This window comes from Prunus dulcis, chromosome 2 (assembly GCF_902201215.1).
Source record: "Prunus dulcis chromosome 2, ALMONDv2, whole genome shotgun sequence".
Lineage (NCBI taxonomy): Eukaryota > Viridiplantae > Streptophyta > Magnoliopsida > Rosales > Rosaceae > Prunus > Prunus dulcis.
In genome coordinates, this window is record NC_047651.1 from 1,949,903 (window position 1) to 1,969,362 (window position 19,460).

General features: G+C 34.2%; 1 protein-coding gene across 3 annotated transcripts; it reads left to right on the forward strand.

Annotated features, from left to right (window-relative positions):
• The first annotated feature begins 1,374 nt into the window (after positions 1–1,374).
• LOC117619125 (structural maintenance of chromosomes protein 5) lies at positions 1,375–18,819 on the forward strand. Of its 3 annotated transcripts, none has more exons than XM_034348986.1 (30): positions 1,375–1,577; positions 2,127–2,304; positions 2,391–2,544; positions 3,345–3,418; positions 4,615–4,764; positions 4,843–4,947; positions 5,468–5,613; positions 6,954–7,065; positions 7,175–7,330; positions 7,681–7,802; positions 7,889–8,033; positions 8,122–8,187; positions 9,580–9,708; positions 9,799–9,897; positions 11,592–11,757; positions 11,848–11,993; positions 12,238–12,301; positions 12,397–12,521; positions 12,669–12,746; positions 13,910–13,982; positions 14,238–14,341; positions 15,431–15,547; positions 15,633–15,710; positions 16,530–16,629; positions 16,734–16,788; positions 17,318–17,366; positions 17,450–17,537; positions 17,635–17,707; positions 18,187–18,290; positions 18,390–18,819. In XM_034348986.1, exons 1-30 carry the CDS (start codon positions 1,540–1,542, stop codon positions 18,449–18,451), a joined length of 3,156 nt encoding a protein of 1,051 aa, XP_034204877.1. In that variant the 5' UTR covers positions 1,375–1,539; the 3' UTR covers positions 18,452–18,819. The 3 variants fall into 3 exon arrangements, 2 of the variants coding, with proteins under 2 accessions (XP_034204877.1, XP_034204878.1); XM_034348987.1 differs by having other exon boundaries at positions 9,634–9,708; XR_004584531.1 differs by lacking the exons at positions 16,530–16,629; positions 16,734–16,788; positions 17,318–17,366; positions 17,450–17,537; positions 17,635–17,707.
• Positions 18,820–19,460: the final 641 nt, after the last annotated feature.

Below are 19,460 nucleotides of genomic sequence, written 5' to 3' on the forward strand. Positions count from 1 at the left end.
GCTCATTGGGTGTAGAGACACTCACTTGATCCTCTAAGACATAGCTTAATTTTTGTACTTGTTCCATCCTTTTCCTCAAATAAAATGCTATCGCCTTTTGACTCAAAACAAAAAAAATTCAAAGTAATCAATAATGCCTCCGTGGGATAAAAAGTCAGTCAAAGCCTGTTCAAGCTTGGGAGGTGTAACAAAACAGGGCCTCTATGCATTACCAAACAAGATGGACTTCAAAAAATTTGGAAGAAATCACTTTTTAGCCCAAATAATCTAGTGCCAAATAGGATAAAAATAAAGTTTTTCTATTTAAACACCGCATTTCTCTTTATTCACCTCATATTCTAAGTTCACCTCAACTTCTAATTCGAATTTTCACAATTTCTAATAAAACCCTACTATCTTCTTAAACTACCCTTAAATACACACCCAGCAAAAAAAATAAATTAAAAACTCATCAATCTCACACCATTCTAAGTTCACCTCAACCTCACATTACTTAAAGAGATAAAAACATTGTTGTCAAATGCGTAGTAGCATTATTTTATTTTTATTATTATTTATTTTGCCAAAAATTTGAGAATGAACTAGGAGGTTTTGATAGAGAAATGTTTACATTAAATTGATATGGAAGGGGTGTCAGGGTTTGCTAGGGTTCAAAACACTCTCCCAAATTGTTATATAAAATAAAATCAACCAAATTTGTTTTGTATATTCAATTTGTTTTCATAATTTTTTTTTTTTTTTTTATATTTGGGGTGAATGTAACTGGAATTTGATCAAATAGGGATGAAGAAGCAGTGGATTATGTTGTGCATGGTTCAAAGTTAAAAAGATATAATTTTTTTTCTTTCCCAATTGCCTCATTTTCTTCCATTACCAACATTAACATCCCGTATGCAAAGAAAAGTTTAGGCAATGGCTTTGGTGCTTTCTTTTTGAGAGCTTAGAAACACTTGTTGCTACTACTTGTTAAAACCCCTTTGATCTCTCTCTCCCAAAAACCAATCAACTCTCAGAGTGGCATACACAGCAATGGTGAGCTTACTAGAAGAGATCAAGCTCGAGAGGTTCCTCTAATGGTTACAGGTGCCCATATGTGTGTGTTTTTCTAAAACTTAACATGAAGAGTGGTGGGTATAGATGTATTAGGGTTAATTATTAAGTTGGATGACTTTTTTGTGTTTTTACACAATAATAAAACTTAAGAGCTTAGTGATTTAAGTATTAGGGTGAACAAAGAAAAGTGTGGGGTTTAAATAGAAAAAATCTAAAAATAAGGGGTGCTATTGGAATAAATCAAACATGTGAGGTAAGGTTGGAATAAGAACAAACCTCAGGATCCGAGTGAAGTTCAACATTACATAGCAGTCGTAGACCCACCTTTCTTTTTGGCGCCATTTCTTCTGTCACTTCTAAGCCCTAGCTTTTACTCCGATGTCCTAAATCGATTAGAACCTAGGGTTTCAGAATTCAGATAGACCTCAAAAACATCAGAAAGTTAGAACTCAAAAACATCAAAAAGTAGCGCGGCAACGTTCGACAATGGCCGAGCCTCGCGCAAAGCGCCCCAAGATTACAAGGTACGGAGATTTGTTCAACATTGAAAATTTTAACGTTTCTTTTGGGTACTCTGTTTGTCAATCTTGTTTAGCATTAGGATTTTGTCGTTTTCACTGCATTTGTTCTTTGACTATCTGTTTGGTTACCAAAAAAATTAATGTTTGCTTTTTTAATTGTGTCTTCTTCAATGATGATTCATGTTAAATAAACGTTTGATTATTTTCCTTGTCTTTTCTTATTATGTTAAGCAATTAAGCTGAGGATTATGGAAGTCACCCCTACAATGTTAAATGCTTATGTCTGGTCTTGAAAAAAATGTAGTACAGTGGTAAAGATTTAAAATTTTGTCATTTGGGACCTATTAGAGACCCTAAGTCTATGCAGAAACAAGACATCTATGTGGTTATGTTGAATTGACTTCCTTGTCTTAAAATCGAGAGTATATACTGTATACTCAATTTCCATTTATATTCTACATAAAAGATGAAAGTGAAATTTTATCTCGTTTGTTTTCTTGTTTTGATCTGCAACTACATGAATATTTAACGATTATCTTCGCTTTCTTTCAGGGGTGAAGATGACTATATGCCGGGAAGCATAACTGAGATTGAGCTCCATAATTTTATGACCTTTGATGACTTAAAATGCAAACCGGGGTCTCGTCTAAACCTTGTAATTGGACCAAATGGATCCGGAAAGAGCTCTCTCGTGTGTGCAATAGCACTGGGTCTGGGTGGTGAGCCTCAGGTTAGTTAATATCTTGTAACAGATGTTATTACATTTCATAATTTTTTGTTAAGAGTATATAAAGATGGGGAATTTGGTAAGTGCAGTTACTTGGGAGGGCGACCAGTGTTGGAGCATATGTGAAGCGTGGGGAGGCATCCGGTTATATTAAAATTACCTTGAGAGGGAATTCTAAAGAGGAGCATATTGTTATTATGCGTAAGATTGATACACATAACAAATCTGAATGGTTATACAATGGTAAGGAGTTTAATACGTGGAATAATTCTCAAAATCAATTATAGTCTTCAACCATTTTGTCTACAATTTTTTTTGAACCAACACATAGTGATGTCTGAAGGCTGAAACGTTAGGTAGTTTCTTTTTTTTCTTTTTTTGAGCAAGAAACCTGAGGTGGTTTCTAGCCATGAAGAAAAATGTTAGTGTACTTGTTACTAGTAACCCCTTAAAATATCATGAATAAGAATAACCTACATTTTCCCTGAAAAAAGGAGGATCATTTGTGCCATTGCCTTGTTTCACCCCGCTCCGTCCTTTATAGAATTATGATTTTATAGTTATTGCTATGACTTGGGTTTTAGTAGTTTCTGTAATCTATCTTATACATTAATTTCCATTTCAACATTTGTGCTTCTATACTGTGTCTTTACTTAGCATTCCTTTTACCTGATGTTACATGTGCTTGTGTTTTTTTCCATTTTTCTGAGTTTTTATTTAAAGTTTCTTGCCAATATTATGCAATAAAGTAGGAAATTGGATGATATGCCTTGATCTAGAAAGAAGAAAGTACAAAATTGGTCCAGCTCTCTCTCTCTCTCTCTCTCTCTCTATATATATATATATATATATAAATATATAAATAAATAAATAAATAAATAAAAATATATATATATATATATGTATATATCTCATCCTATATTATCGAGGAAACAAGCTATCTACCCATATTAAGAGGCGTTGTTTATCCATTGTTTTTATTGAGAAGACAGAGGAATAATCTGAAGTCTTTGACTACTATTTTATCGTTCTTTGTATTTCAGGAAAAGTGGTGCCTAAAAAAGATGTAGCTGAAATCATTCAAAGGTTTAATATCCAAGTCAACAATTTAACTCAAGTGAGTTTTTCTAAAATTACAATTTCAGCATTGCATGTATGAATTTTGTAATCTTTAATGTTTGAATGCAATTTTACTTTTGATATGCATACAAATACATGTTTTTGTTAGTTAAATTCCTTTCGAAGCTGCTTTGCTCTTGTACATTAGTGTGTCAAAGTTTTAGCTTGATAAGTATTCTTTGTTGCCTTTAATTTTTAGAGACAGAAAATAAATTTATCAGAAGGCACCATTTTGAAGATTATACTTGGGGAACTGTTGCACACTTCAAAAAAGTCATATTGCACTCCTCATAGTTCACTCACTCGTTCATTAAGTTTATATAAAAAGAGTGCAAGATGACTTTTTTGGATTATGAATAACAGTTCCTCATACCTTGTATAGAGTAGCCCCTTCTTATGCAAGTTTCTTGGTACAGTAGAGATGCAATGTATATGTTGGACGAATAATTACTTAGGAAGGATAGCAATAGATGGTAGAAACTTCTATATTTGATATCCTCAAAAGATTGATGCCTTATTTCTTTAATTTTGTTGGTGCCCTGGTCTTTAAAATTATGGGAATGATGCGAAGTTTATTCTTAAAAGAGTTGAGAATCTGGCGAGTGTTTGCTTATATTAATATAAAGTCGCACTGATTTAGTCTAATTACACAACTATCAGGCAGAGGACCACTTAAAAGAGACCTCATCTTTAAGTTTATCTTCATCCCGTTGTTTGTGTTTCACAGTTCTAGTTAAATTAAGAGTTTCTTTTGTCTTGTGTCCTGTTAGCAAATGCCACTCCTTTAATTTTGATTGGAGCGTGTGCTTACTTGTATTGGTTATACCTGGGGATTTTTTTTTTCCATCTGCATTGAAGATTATCAATCATTCAAAATTTTTCTGGTTAATTTCTGTTGAAAAGAATGGGTAAAAATGTATTGAAGTAAGAAAGGTTGCCTAGGGATGTAAATATAATGATTATCTTATGGTTGAGTTGTTTGCCGCTACATCATTCTGTTGATTACATTTCCTGTTATTTGTCTTCTTTCAGATGTTGTGGTTTTAACTTGTATTTATGATAGTTTTGAATCTGTTGCTAACAAGTTTGTAGCTAAATTATGAATTTTGGCCAGTCCTTTTGTCTTTTTCTTCTCTTTGACCATTTTTCCTCCTCTTTATCCCTTTTTTGTTTTTTTTTTTTGGGTGGATGCAGTTTTTACCACAAGACCGTGTCTCTGAGTTTGCCAAATTAACTCCAGTACAACTTCTAGAAGAGACTGAAAAGGCTGTAGGTGATCCTCAACTGCCGATCCAACATCGTGCACTTATTGAGCAAAGCAAGAAATGGAAGAGAATAGAGCAAGTGAGTCTCTAATTTTTGCTGTAATACAATTTTATAAAACTTTATCCTGTTATTTAGACATTTGACTTCTCTGATTAGGCTGTAGAAAAAAATGGAGAAACTTTGAATCAGATGAAGGCACTCAATGCTGAACAAGAGAAAGATGTTGAGCGTGTCCGTCAAAGAGAAGAACTTCTAGCAAAGGTTTGCCTTTTGGTTTTGTTGATCATCATACATGCACTCAATGGCAATTTGATTTTCTGATAAGTTACAAACTCTTATAAAAAAAGATTTGTCAAACTTACAAAATGCAGTGGACAAATCCACTGAGGGCCAGTACGAATACACAATCTAATTCACCATCCAGAAAACAGGACTGACCTCAAAAACTGTAACAGTTAAAGAAAAGTAACCTAATAAGTTACCGATTCAAAAACAAACACAGAAAGATAAATCTAGCACATTCCTGGCTGGTTGCTGCTACCCCCTAAGAGCATAATAAATGGAAAGGTTGATCCTTAAATGCAGGTTAAATGGACACCCACTTTACCCCATAAACTCTCCTCCCATCCCCCTTAGTTCTAAAAAATCCGTCCTTCCTAAACCACGTCCCCACCCACCACCGTTTCCCCAACAAAAAGAAAAAAAAAAAGCACAAAAAAACCTTCTGCTTCTCACAAACTCAACCAAAATTAAGTTTTTTTTTTGGTGATGTCATCTATAGGCTGAGACCATGAGAAAGAAATTGCCATGGCTAAAGTATGACATGAAGAAGGCTGAATACATGGAAGCTATGAAGCAGGAAAAGGATGCGACAAAGAAGTTGGATAAAGCTGCAAGAACTCTAAATGATCTTAGAGAACCTATTGAGTATGGTGACTTCATTTAGTTGATTATAGTCGTGCATAATATGTTCAAATGCACTAGTTAAGTTAGATTTTCAGCTTTCTGATCCATTAAAACAACATTTTTTGTTTTTTTTGTTTTAGAGTCATTTATTGATTTATTGAGGTTTGTGTGTTACAGATTTTTGTGATACTTGACATACTTAAGCTTGCCATACATTTTTTTGAAGTACTAAAAATCCTGTTATTTGATTATATGCTCTTCATGAGATGTAGTGGTGTACTCAGTTCCTACTTGAGTACTAGTGCTTAATCTTACAACTTTTTTCACAATGTAAAGTTAGTTTTTAATATTTTATTTACTCTTTTGGGTTTGGGTGTGTGGGCAACTTTTTAATTTTTGGTTTTTGTATGGGAGAGGCCTGATTTTCATCCCATATGCTAGATCTTGATTTTAGCTTTTTGCATATGGATATTAGAATGATGTACTCTTATCTTTTTTTGACATTCCCCTCCATTGAGGAGCTCATGTTTAACACTATTAGCAGCTCAAAAATCTTATGCTCTCAGAACAAATGTGATGCTGGAGCATCTACAAGGCTTTTCAAGACTGATTGGGCTCACTAGACAACTAGGCTAGGGTCCTAGTTAACTTGGGGACTAGTTATTTTATTATCTTCTTATTTGTCATCTTTGATTTTATGTTGTATATTACTTGAGTGGTTCTAAAGAGTTAGAATACCAGGGCTGTTGTAACCTAATATAAAATTCTATTAAGATTTTTGTATTCAATTTTTATCAATATAATCCCACAGAATCAGATTATAGAGTTTCTCTTGGATTTCTTTCACTGGAACTCAATTAACTTTGTTCCGAATTCGATTGTATTGCTTTATCTCCCTTGATTTCTGTTGTTTATTGCCTGGAATTCCTATTCTACTGTGATTTGGCACAATATAGCCTTGACAGCGGCTTATCGCTACTGCCCTGCACCAAAATGGTTATGTAACAATGTGCCTTCCCATTTTTCTAGGTGATCTTTTATGTGGATTTTAAATTTCTGTTATTTTATGTTTTCTTCTCTCTCCCCCCCTCCCCCCTCTTCATTTTTGGTCATTTAATTCTTACAAGACAATCTTTTGTTATCTCGACCACTAAGTTGTGCTTGCCAGTTTTTATTGATATGAACTATGATGGTATTTTTAACCTGTGGAAAATGTTGAGTTTAAGAAGTTGTTCCTCCCTTAATTCTCTTCTGCAAGGATGTGGGGGTGTGCACACATGATCATACATACAGCCCATTTCATTGCAATGACCTTGTTCCTATTTTAGGTGCTGGTATACTTATTAGTTTATTGGTTGCAGGAAACAAAAACAAGGGAGAGCGACATTGGAATCTAAGAGTAAAAAAGTAGACAAAATGATTACTGAGAATGCAAACAAACGCATGAAAATTTTGGAGAAAGAAAACCGTTTGGTATGTTAAAATTCTACTGGATTCCCTTTATTGGTGTTTTAGGCTTCTCTAGTAGGTAGAATGATAATTAAATTTCTCTTGTTCTCCAATTTTTGTCTCATATTGGTAGGGGGTGCTAGTACAAGAAAAATACAAAGAAATGGAAGACTTGAGGAAGCAAGAAGAATCTCGTCAACAAAGAATCTTAAAAGCAAAAGAGGATCTGGCTGCTGCTGAGCTAGAACTTGAAAATCTGACTCCTTATGAACCTCCTACGGATGAAATTGTAAGTTTCAAATTGAATGTCAAAATGTCAATATTTTCAGGCAGTCCTTGGTCTGTATGACTAATATACATGGATCAATTTTCACTGGTTAACACAGATGAAACTGGTTTTAGGTGAACCAGTTTTGAGCGGTTTTGATTCCCTTTTTTTGGGGTGTCAAGTTTTCTTGGTGCAAATAGTATCTACTTTACAATGTAGCACTCTTTTTTACTTCGGAACAATCATTTAACATCTATTTTATTTTATTTAAAAATTTTAAACTAACATGCTGGACTGTTTTTGTGGGGTTATTAAACTTTTGATTTGCTTGAGTTCTTCCCTCCTGTGACTGAGTTAATATTCCTGATCAGATGAGATTACGTGCTCAAATTGTGGAGTTAGAAGTTTCTGCAAATGAAAAGAGGAATCAGAAATCAGAGAAGGAAAAACTTTTAAATCAAAAGAAACTTCACCTAAACAACTGCTCGGACAAGTAAAATCTGCCTCAAGGTTAAATGATGTACAATTGCCTTTATACTGTTCCTTTGACTATCTTTTCTTTTACTGTACCGTTTTCAGGCTGAAGGAGATGGAAAATAAAAATAGTAAACTCTTACGGGCTCTACGAAATTCAGGAGCAGATAAGATATTTGATGCTTATAATTGGCTGCAAGAACACCGTCATGAATTCAATAAGGAGGTATATGGCCCAGTGTTGCTTGAGGTATGTATTTAAAACATAAGAATGTTGTGTTTACTGCTGAATGTGATTGAACAAATTAAGGATAATGCTCTTCTGGGTGCAAATTCAGGTTAATGTGTCAGATCGGCTTCACGCTGACTACTTAGATGGTCATGTTCCTTATTACATCTGGAAGGTAATTATATTTCTGTTATTTTAGATTCACTATTTTATATTTTGCCTAACATTTTTTTTTTTTTTTTTTTGAATAGAAACTTCATATATTCAAATAGGAACAGGGAATGTACAAGTGGATAAGAATCCACAAGGCCTAGAACAACACAAACAAGAGCTTTAAAAGAAAAACAGACAGCGAACAGCAAAACATGGAAAAAAACAGAGAACAAAAAGCCCTAGATTCAAATCACATAATAGCTACTTTCAAGTCTCTCATGATGGAAGCATACGCCACATCCTTAAAGACAGGAGTCACATAGGCCCACAAAGCTGCCCAAAACTTCACTCTGTCCCATAACTCGGTCGTCCCCACCCCCTTGTAAATATCGAAAATTCTTCTGTTACGCTCCATCCAAATATTCCATATCATTGCCTGCACCAGGTAACTCTGAAGGATTTTGGCTGTACTCCCTTTCCCCAGTGCATCAAAATTGGTTGAAAGCAAAGCCAAACAATCTTTAGGAATGCACCAAGCCATGTTAATTTCCTGCCTAACATTTTTATAACAAAAATGTTTTGCCTAACATCAAATATCAGGCTTCTGGACCCCTAGAAAATTAAGCATTTTCAAGTTTGTTTGGTATAAGGTTTATATCAGGTATCTGACCAGCGTTTTTGTTTTGTAAATCTGGAGACCTCAAGTGCTCGAGAAGGGTGAACTGTACACAAGGGAAAGTAGATTAATGGTCTTAGAAAGAACACGATACAATAGCTGGAAAGTTTTGTATACAATTTTTAAAAATTTGAGGGGAAGATGCTAATCTAACTTAACTAATGCATAGTTTTGGGATCTATTGACATGCCATACTCACCTGATGAGACCTCGTAGATAGTCTGGATGCATTTGTGCTAAAACCTTTTCCCCAACGCTTCTTCGAACCAGGAATTAAACCTTAACTTTGCACTGCTCAGACCTATGATTCCATTATCGACCAAAAAAAAAAAAAAAAAAAAAAAAAAACTATGAAGCCATCGATTAACTTTATAAATGAACTAACTCCTTCCCTAAGTTTGGGCAGCGGTATCTCCTATCAGAATTTAGTCAATTTTTCGTACTTTTTTACTCTCTGTCTATATATATATATATATATATATATCCCCGTGTGTGTGTGTGTTTCTGTATACATGGGTGGATATGCATCCTGCTCCTAGCCGTTTATGGCTGGATTTCACCTTTTATGTGCCAGTAACTTGTGCAATTGTAATTTGGATAAGCTTTTGATACTGGGTGGTGCTATGTTTATATATATTAAAAAAAAAAAAAAAAAAGGTACCTCATATTATGTAAACACCTATTTATTCATTGGCTTGAAAATCCTTATTTGTTGATCTTATTTTTCTTGTTTCGTAGTCTTTCATAACTCAAGATTCTCATGATCGTGACTTTTTGGTAAAACATCTGAAGCCATTTGATGTTCCGGTTTTAAATTATGTGGGAAATGGAGGTTGTCAGACAGAAGCCTTTCAAATTTCTGAGGAGGTATGTGCTGCTGGTGCCGTATTTCATATAATATTTGAACTAGTCTTAGTATTTTATTTTATTTTTGTTTTCTTCTATTCTCTTAAGCAGATGAGTGCACTGGGCATCTATTCACGGCTTGACCAAGTCTTTGGTGCTCCTACTGCTGTGAAGGAGGTTTTGACTAGCCAATTTGGTTTGGATAGATCGGTATGCTTCCCAAGCTTACTCTTTCCTTGTATATTGGCAAACAAGTTATAAAATCTACAAATAATGTGTTAAACATACGGGCATTTGGTCATTTTAACTAGGATGGAAGTTTTGGACACAACCTTGTAACACGAGTCGAACCTGACAAGAAGTTAATGGATTTGGGTTGACCCTTACTTGACACAAATGCCTATATGGCATGATTGGGTAACACAAATAGTACACAGGTTGGGTTAGTGTCAAACATGTGGAGATAGAATTTGCCATGATAAGCCTGTTTTACTTGTATTAAATGAAAGAATTACTATGTTTTATTATTTCTTAGTATGTGTTGTATGGGTCGTTTTATATCGGATAATTTCTATTGGTTTATTACTAGGGTTAATTTCAGTTTGGTACCCTGAAGTTGTACCCTCAAGGCATGTTCGTCCACGCATTTTCAATTTTAATAATGCAATACCCCGGTATTGAAAATTTGTTGCAATGTGGTTCTGTAATTAAATTTACTGTTAAAAAAATCTGTTAAGTGCTAACGTGGCGCATATGGGACCCACTTTTTTGTTTAATTGAAATAAAATATTATTAAAAGACAATGGGGGGGAGCTGAGCAGCTTCATTGGAGTTTGAGCAGTTGAGTTTTTCCCAGAGAGAGAGAGAGTGATAGAGCGATAGTTTTTCTATTTTTTGGCTTTTTCGGTTTTTTAATATTTAATAATTATTTATTAAATTTAATTATAGTTTTTAATAATATTTTATTTCAATTAAACAAAAAAGTGGGTTCCACATGCGCCATGTCAGCACTTAACAGATTTTTTGACAGTCAATTTGATGACAGAACCACATTGCAACAAATTTTCAATACCGGGACACTGCATTGTTAAAATTGAAAGTCCATGGACAAACATGCCTTAAGGGTACAACTTTAGGGTACCAAACTGAAATTAACCTTTATTACTCCCAGGATTAATTGGGTTTTATTCTATAACTTATGTATATGTGATTGGTTTGGTTAGAAATTGAGGTAACTTTTAAGTTTTTAATTCATAATATATGTGGGTTAATCTGAACACAACATGATTAATAAATGGGTGGGTTAATGTTGAGAGTAATTTGACACGATTAATTAAACAGGTTGCATTAGGATTTACTGGTAGTCTACTACACAAACATGAAATGACACAGCACCTTTACACCAATTACAACCCCTAAGGTCAACCCTATGAGGTTCGAAAGTTGAAATTGTCAGTTAGTACTAGTATTTTGACTTAACTTGTATGTCTATATATATATATATATATATATATATAAATATATATACACTATTATACCCAATATGGGGGCCCAAATTATAAAAATACCATATAAAATGGACTTTAGAAACACACCCAAAGCCCATTTACAACATTTTTTTTCTTATAAATTACAAAACTGCCATCAATTTCTTAAGTATACCCAAAGCACTCAATAGGGCATCAAAGTAATTTAATAATCAATATTAAATTCAATAAGGCTAGCATTTTTTGGGTTTTTTTTGGGTTTGTTTATAGGAATTCAATTGTGTAGGGTTTATTTATAATATTAGTGCTAGAAATGGGTATATCACTAAATATCTCATATATATATATATATATATATAGATATATACACACATTTTCTGAGTATTTATGTTTCTTTCCTTTTTTTTTTTTCCTCAGTATATTGGGTCCAAGGAAACTGATCAGAAGGCTGATAAGGTTTCAAAGTTGGGGATATTAGATTTTTGGACTCCAGAGAATCACTATCGGTGGTCAGTATCTAGATATGGCGGTCATGTTTCTGGAAGTGTAGAACCAGTGAAACGTTCTCAACTATTTTTGTGTGGTATCTTTCTACGAACCTTTTTTTTTATCTATTAACACAATCCAAATATTTCACTGGTAAAAACTTTGAAGTCTCAATTCTCACTTTCAGGTTTGGAGACTGGGGAAGTTGAGTCACTGAAATCCAAAAGAATGGAGCTTCAAGAATATGTTACGGCTTTACAGGAAAGCGTTAGATCGCTTCAGATTGAGGAAAGACAAGCAGAAGAGGAAGCAGCTAAACTTCAGAAACAAAGGGTATGTTGAAAATGAGTGCAACAGATGACATTAATGTTATTATTTATAACCTATACAGTAATACTGCCAATAATTTAATCTTTCTTGTACAAGCATTTTGTGTTTTTTTTTTTTTTTTTTTTTTTTTTTGGGGGGGGGGGTGGTAGGGAACATCTCGGTATAGTCTTCAATCTTTTATTAACTGGGTTCGGTTAGACATGCAATTCCTTCACTTATGCAGAATATCATAATATATTATTTTTAGGAGGGGATTATCAGAATTGTACAGGATGAGAAGAAAAAACGGCGCGAAATGGAAAACCGTATTGGTAAGTATAATGATTTAGAAATTTGCTATTTGAGAAGCTTTATAATTCATTTCTTTTGTTTATTTTACATACGGAATGAACTCTGGTGATTTTAGTACAAAGGAGAAGGAAATTAGAATCTATGGAGAAAGAGGATGACCTGGATACTGTTATGGCAAAGCTCAATGAACAAGCTGCAAAACATAACATTGACCGATTCCATTCTGTGATGGAAATTAAGGTCAGGTTTTGGTCAAACTTTTGTTATGATATTCTGATGGCGACAAGATTTAAATCTAAATTAAGCCATACACTAATGTCTGGCACAGAAATACTGGTTTCAGGATTTGGTTACTTCATTCTTTTAACTTTTCTGTCTATTTTTCAGAGTCTACTTGCTGAGGCTGTTTCTTTAAAACAGAGTTTTGCTGAAAAACACATGAGGGTCATTGAGTTTGATGCAAAGGTAATTTCTATGATGGTCCGGAACATGCTGTTTCGAGCCCTTACCCGTTTCCTACATGCTGTGTTTACCTACCAAATTTATAAATAAGTTTACTGAAAGTCGCATTGATAGGTTGTGAAATATGAATTTTTTTTTTTTTTTCCGACAGTCTTTTCTTCCTCTCTTTACACTTTAACAACTGAAGGAACTATTATCTATTTGTGCAGTAGATATGCGTTTTTTTTCTGTTTCCTGATAAATAGATTTTGTCATATGTTGGCTTACTAGTCCGTTGTTATCTCAGCTTTTGAAAGAGAAACTGTCAAATTTTTATGGATATCCTTTGCATCCAGAAATGTACCAATAGCTGCTGCCAGTTCATAGTTGGGCTTGCTTTACCATGTTGACAACTTTGAATACTTTTCTTCTGGGTTGATTTGCTTTAGATACCTGTATTTTGTTCTTTCATATGGCAGGAAAGGGGTATGTGTGTGGTTTAATTGCTGATGATGATTTGGGGTGAGTGCAAAAATGTTGTTTGGATCCTTGACAAATTTAGGAAGGATATAGGAGATCCTAGGAAGTGGGCTTTGGCATGAATTTCGATAGGATATATTTTTCCGGATTTCTTTTATGAGTTTTGAAAGTTGTGGTAAGGTAGATACCATCTTTGTAGTTTTCTTCTGTCATGTTGGCATGGATCCTCTTGTGGTGTTCCAACGAAACAGGGTTTCTTGCTCATTTTGTTCAGGCAATCTGTTAGAAAATGTTTCTTAAACTCAAGATATTTATATTGCATGGCTATTTAAATGCAAGGTAAATTAGTCTCTCCATCTTTCTCCACAAGTAGGCAAGGGAAGTCTATTAAAATTCAATCATAAAACTAAAGTGAATGTATTTATTTATTTATTTTTTAATGTTTTACTTTTTTTTTTATAGGTAGTATGTAACAATGAGTGGATTTGTTTTTCCCTTCTTGAGGTTTTAGGCCCGAGTAGTTCAAATATTTGTTTTTTCAAGCAAAGAAAGTTTCCTCGTATTGTTCTAATGAATTATTTCTTTGCTTGATTAAATATCTTTAGATGTCATGTTTCTGTTGTTGTAAGGTTATTATTATACAATATTTCATTATACATATATTTTCAGTCTCATTACTTGATATGTGCTTGTTTCTCATTTGTTAGATTAAAGAAATGGAGGTTAATATCAAGCAGCATGATAAAGTTGCTCTTCAAGCAGCCCTGCATCTTGAGGAGTGTGAGTAGCTTTTCATTTTTCTTTGAGACTTGTCCATCGCTAGAACTTGCTTTGAACTGTTTGATTTGTGCATAAACTTTGGTTTTACTTTTGTTATTGTGTTGTAAAAGTAATTTACTTTAGTTCTTTTGTCTTAAAAATAGTCAGAATATTAAATTGGTCACCTAAATGTCCAAACCTTGGTCCTTACGCACAAATGACATAAAAAACATAATTTAGGAAATGCTGCTTATTACCATTTTGCCTCTTGTCCAGGTAAGAAGGCAGTAGAGGATTTCCGACAGCAACTTGAAGTTGCCAAGAAGAATGCAGAGTTAATTGCCAGGATCACTCCAGAACTCGAGAAGGCATTTCTTGAGGTTTTTATATAATGAGTTAACCAGACACGAAAGATAACTTCTGTTTTAATGCCTTGTAATATATGAGTTAATTGATGTAACCAAAATAAGAATAAAAATCATTTGCAAGAACTTCTGTGGCCCCCCGCCCGCCGGGGGGGGAGGGGCGTGGCGGTCAATAGTTCAAACCTTTTGTTACTAAAAAACCCCCAAACTTTTAAGTCAGGTGCTCAGTTGATGTAGTACAGCCCATAGGTGTTAGATTAAGCACTTAAAACAATAGAACAGATAAGAATATAAGAGGCCAAGGAGAAGAAATAGAGATTGAAAAGACGAGATAAAGGACAGAAACAGTAGAACAAATAAGAATATCGGAGATTGAGGAGAAGAAATATAGATCGAAGGGACGAAATCAGAGAGTTCTAGGAAAAGGTTTACTCAGCATTCAAATCTGAATTTTAAAGAACTACTTGTGGGTATTTATAGCAAACTAAAACCTAGACATAATAGGATAACAAAATCCATTGCTTAAAAAGAAATCCTAACCCAAATAAAAGAGGAAGCTTAAAACTAGAAATCTGGAAATCTGGAAAAGTAGAAATCCTACTAGAATTTGGAAAACTAGAGAATCTAGGAAACTAACAAATACATTAGGAAACTAATAAATTTAGGTCCTACGCGTCCTGCATCATCAGTCATTACCTGTTTTGTGGCATCCAATGCTTAGAAATTCCAGTTGGTCATTCTTCAAGATATTGAAATATATCAGAGTGACAACATATACATCTGTGTATATATGTTTATTGTGAAATTACATATGGAGTAGGAAGCCATTATTTGGATCTGTAAAAGTTGTATGAAAGTAAGTATCAAAACATTGAGCCAAGTAGAATTTGACAGGGACCTCAACGTTTGCACTTCTTATTATGCTTATAGCATTTATGTTCTTTGCATATGAGCATGGGCCTAATGGGCAACCCATGTAAAACATCTTGTCTTCTGTCTCTTCTCTCCCCTCTTTCTGGGTTTATTATGTTATTCAAATTTAACTATTTATTGCTTCTAATCGTATGAGTAATGTGACATAGTATCTTACATGTTTATGTCTAGATGCCTACTACAATTGAAGAATTGGAGGCTGCTATCCAGGAAAATATTTCTCAAGCTAATTCTATTCTTTTCCTAAATCACAATATACTGAAAGAATATGAAGACCGCCAGCACCAGGTAATTATCTGCCATCTTGCTGGTTTTTCATTTCTTTTCTTGTTTCTTCTTAACTTCCTCACCAGAAATTGCAATTATATTGCAGATAGAAGATAAGGCAAAAAAGTTGGAAGCAGATAAAGCGGAGCTTAGGAGATGTATAGCTGAAGTAGATAATCTTAAGGTGAGTGGAGCCTTTTTTTTTTTTTGGGGTCAAATCAGAGGTTAGTGAAGCTTGCGTGTTACCTTAATTATTTGTTTGTAAGTTTCTGTTGGTCTCCTAGATGAACATCTGACACTAAATTTTGGCCATTTGATCTCACGCTGTAACCACTCTATCCAGAGTCACCACAATGTACTGCTCCTTAATGAATTATAATCTCTAATCAATTGATCCGATCCAGAATATCCTTGTAAACATCCCTTATTGCCACTTCTGAAAGGAAATATGATGGATGCTAATCATATAAAAGGATAATTGAAGTATTCTTGCACATTTAAACTTCTCAAGAAGCAGTCCATAACGTTGGTTTAACACTACACCTACTGTTCATGTTTATGGCTAAATGGGTATCACATTTGCGTTCTTATTCTACATACCATAACAATCTGTCCTTCGAGTATCTTAGAATTCACCTAAGTTCTGGTCTTTGACGTTAGCTTGTATGCAGTTTACATTCTCCATTGAAATTGCGGTTCTTTTGTGCTGCCACAATTTATTAGTTGCAACAAACAACAAATTCCAAAGGCATTGAACAAATTTTCACATTTCCAGGCCTCACTTGTATTACCAAGATGGTCAAGTTGAATAACTTTTTAGATCAACAGTGGTGATGAAGGGTTTTAAATCTAGACATCAGTGTCAAAGTACTTTTGTATGCTTTTTCCCCCCTTTATTTCTCTGTTTCATGTTGAATGTTTCTGTGCATATTTGCCTACTTTCATCAGTATATTTTTAATGAGGATTTTTTTTTTTTAGTTTCCTAATTTTAAATTATTGTAGGAAACTTGGCTTCCAACATTAAGAAACCTTGTTGCTCAGATAAATGAGACTTTCAGTTGGAACTTCAAAGAAATGGCTGTTGCAGGGGAAGTTTCATTGGGTACCTCAGTATTACAATTTCTAGAAAATGTCTTCTTTTTTGTGTGGAAGAAAATGTCATATTATTTGTTTCACGTCCCCCTTTTATTTAATGTTTCTTCTCAGATGAGCATGAAATGGACTTTGATCAATTTGGGATACTTATAAAAGTAAAATTCAGGTGATCTGCTTATATACTCTCATGGTGCTACTAGACATTTAAATTTGGAAGTTTAATTTATGGGAGTTATTTTTTTCATTTACTTAAATATAGAGAAGTGAAACCCCCCTTTTTGAAAAATTTGTGAAGTTTGATGTTGGTGTCCAAAACTAAGCATCAGTTCAGTTATGAATTACTTTTTTGAGAAAAAGAAACTAAATCTGAAACTTTTTTGTTAGAATTTGGAAAGTGGATAGTTTGGATAGTGTGAAGGATATATAAAAACTTAACCTTTGCACCAACTGAGCTCGTTAGAGGTATTCAAGTGCCACTAACTGCCTGCTTTTCTTTTCCAATCCAGTTACTTTGACACATATAGTATAGATATCCTGCTTAAATGAAATTCTGCCATAGGAAATAATAGCTTGATTTTAAATTTTCTGCTATTCCAGTAAGATGCTATGAATTCACAGCTTTTGATTTGTTTTGTTTAATTCTGGTTAATACGCATCTACTGCTCACAACTTTGTTTTGACCTTATGGTCATCAGACAAGCAGGGCAGCTACAAGTTCTCAGTGCCCACCATCAATCTGGAGGGGTATTACACTAACTATATTCTTGAGTTCTTGATTCAAATACAACAGTTTTACCTTATTGTGCCTCAAACTTCCCATTTTGTAGGAGCGTTCAGTTTCAACTATACTTTATCTTGTTTCTCTTCAAGACCTTACAAATTGCCCATTTAGGGTGGTTGATGAGATAAATCAAGGTTTGTAGCACAACAGATTGCTTTTTGCTTTTTCTTTCCTCACATCAAGTTCCATCTATCTCAGAAAAAATCTTTGTGGCATTTAATATTTTCTCAGGGATGGATCCTATAAATGAGAGAAAGATGTTCCAGCAATTAGTAAGAGCAGCATCCCAACCAAATACACCACAGTAAGAGCACCATGCATAATTTGCGATAATTATCTGTCTATATTTTTTGTGCCTGCAAATTCTCTCTATTTTGATCTGTTTTAGAAGGTGCTCAATAACAAAATGAGAATAAAAACGAAACTTTTTGTACAAGTATTGGGTGCTATAATCACCAACCTTTCGTATGTAATAGCGCTCTGTTGTAGTCTGTGTCTCAGTGTGTATGTCACATGTAGCTGTTCCTTAAATGGTGTTGCTGTTTGCACCAGAGTGCTGAGGGATGACATGATCATTTACATGGTACTTAATTTAGGTTAACAACACAGTTTCTGCTGCTAATGTGAGCAAAAGAATTGCAAGATTGTGTAAGCAATGATGCAATTGAGAATATGACTTGCCGTATAATTTGTAGTTGACAAAGCACATTCTGCTTCTCGTATGCCCGACTTCCCAATCGTAAAAAGTAACTTAAGTTTTGCTTTCTGTCCCATGTTGTTCAGGTGCTTCTTGCTTACCCCGAAGTTGCTACCAGATCTGGATTACAGTGAAGCATGCAGCATTTTGAACATAATGAATGGCCCCTGGATCAAGCAGCCAGCAAAAGGTGAAAACATTACTCGAGAGTTAACAGTCAGTATTATCTATTAATACGTTGAAACTTATCAACTACTCACCAAAAATTCTTTCTTATTTGTTAATTCAGTCTGGAGCCAGGGTGATTGCTGGGGAAATGTCATAGGCTTAGTCGGAAAAAGCCAATGCTGAAAATAACAATTACCTTTTGAAATGGGGAGCAATCAGGAATTTTTTTTGAAAATGATCATCCCTGTGTAAATTGTTTCTACCCTTTTGTACAGATGATTTTCACAAATGTTTTATTGTGGTTGCTCGGATGAGGCTCTAGGGCTGTTCATAGGGCGTGCCTTGTATTTGTGCAGCAAGGATTAGATTTAGGCATAAGCAAAACCAAAAAAGCATTATATTTTGGAGGCGTGATGGTTCGTTTATGCTTATATCGATGGTCAATGAATATCCAGTATCTTGTTTGTGTAACATAAAATAAACGTTTGGTATTTCAAGCCTCGTGATATTTCCATGTCACTTCTATATAACTTGCATGGTTATCCGTTGAAGTAACAAACTTTCCCCATTTTTATCACACTGGTATTGTTTGAAGAGGCCTAGCAGTGATTGGGAAGATAATAATCTTGTGTTGAAATTCAAGTTAATGCCCGTAAAATAAACTCACTAAAATCGAGGCAATTGGTGTAAAAATACAGTAAATTTAGGTTTTGCTCATAAAAAAGCTTTCACTTTCGAAAAAAGCCAAAACTTTTCCAAAAAAGACAGAAAAACCTCTCAACTTTCAAACCAAAGACATGCAAATGTAAATGATTCCTTAGGAAATTAAAAAATAAATAAGGGCAATTTTGTCTATTTTGACTTCTTTTAAAAATTTTCTATCTTCTTTGGTTTTTTTCAAAGTCTCCCTAAAAATACTCATTTAAATTTCTATTTCTTGAGAATCTGTAGAAATGTACTCTCTCTCTCTCTCTCTCTCTCTCTCTCTCTCTCTCAACGTGGAGTTAAGGTCGCAAGTAATTTGCTGTAGAATTGGTGGCTGCCATGGGCAAACGCCAGGTGGAAGAAACTTTTGTTAATTTATTTATTAATTAATCAAGGTAGAACTGGCAAACACTAATCTTGGTCGACAGAAAATTACCTTGTTTACTAATCGTGTTTTACTATGATATAATATAATTATTTATTGCAA

Coding starts and splice junctions, on each gene's coding strand:
- LOC117619125 (XM_034348986.1), top strand. CDS start 1,540: ATGGCCGAGCCTCGCGCAAAGCGCCCCAAGATTACAAG. Junction 2,545..3,344: donor ATCTGAATGGTTATACAATG/GTAAGGAGTTTA, acceptor TTTGTATTTCAG/GAAAAGTGGTGCCTAAAAAA. Junction 14,342..15,430: donor TCGAGAAGGCATTTCTTGAG/GTTTTTATATAA, acceptor GTTTATGTCTAG/ATGCCTACTACAATTGAAGA.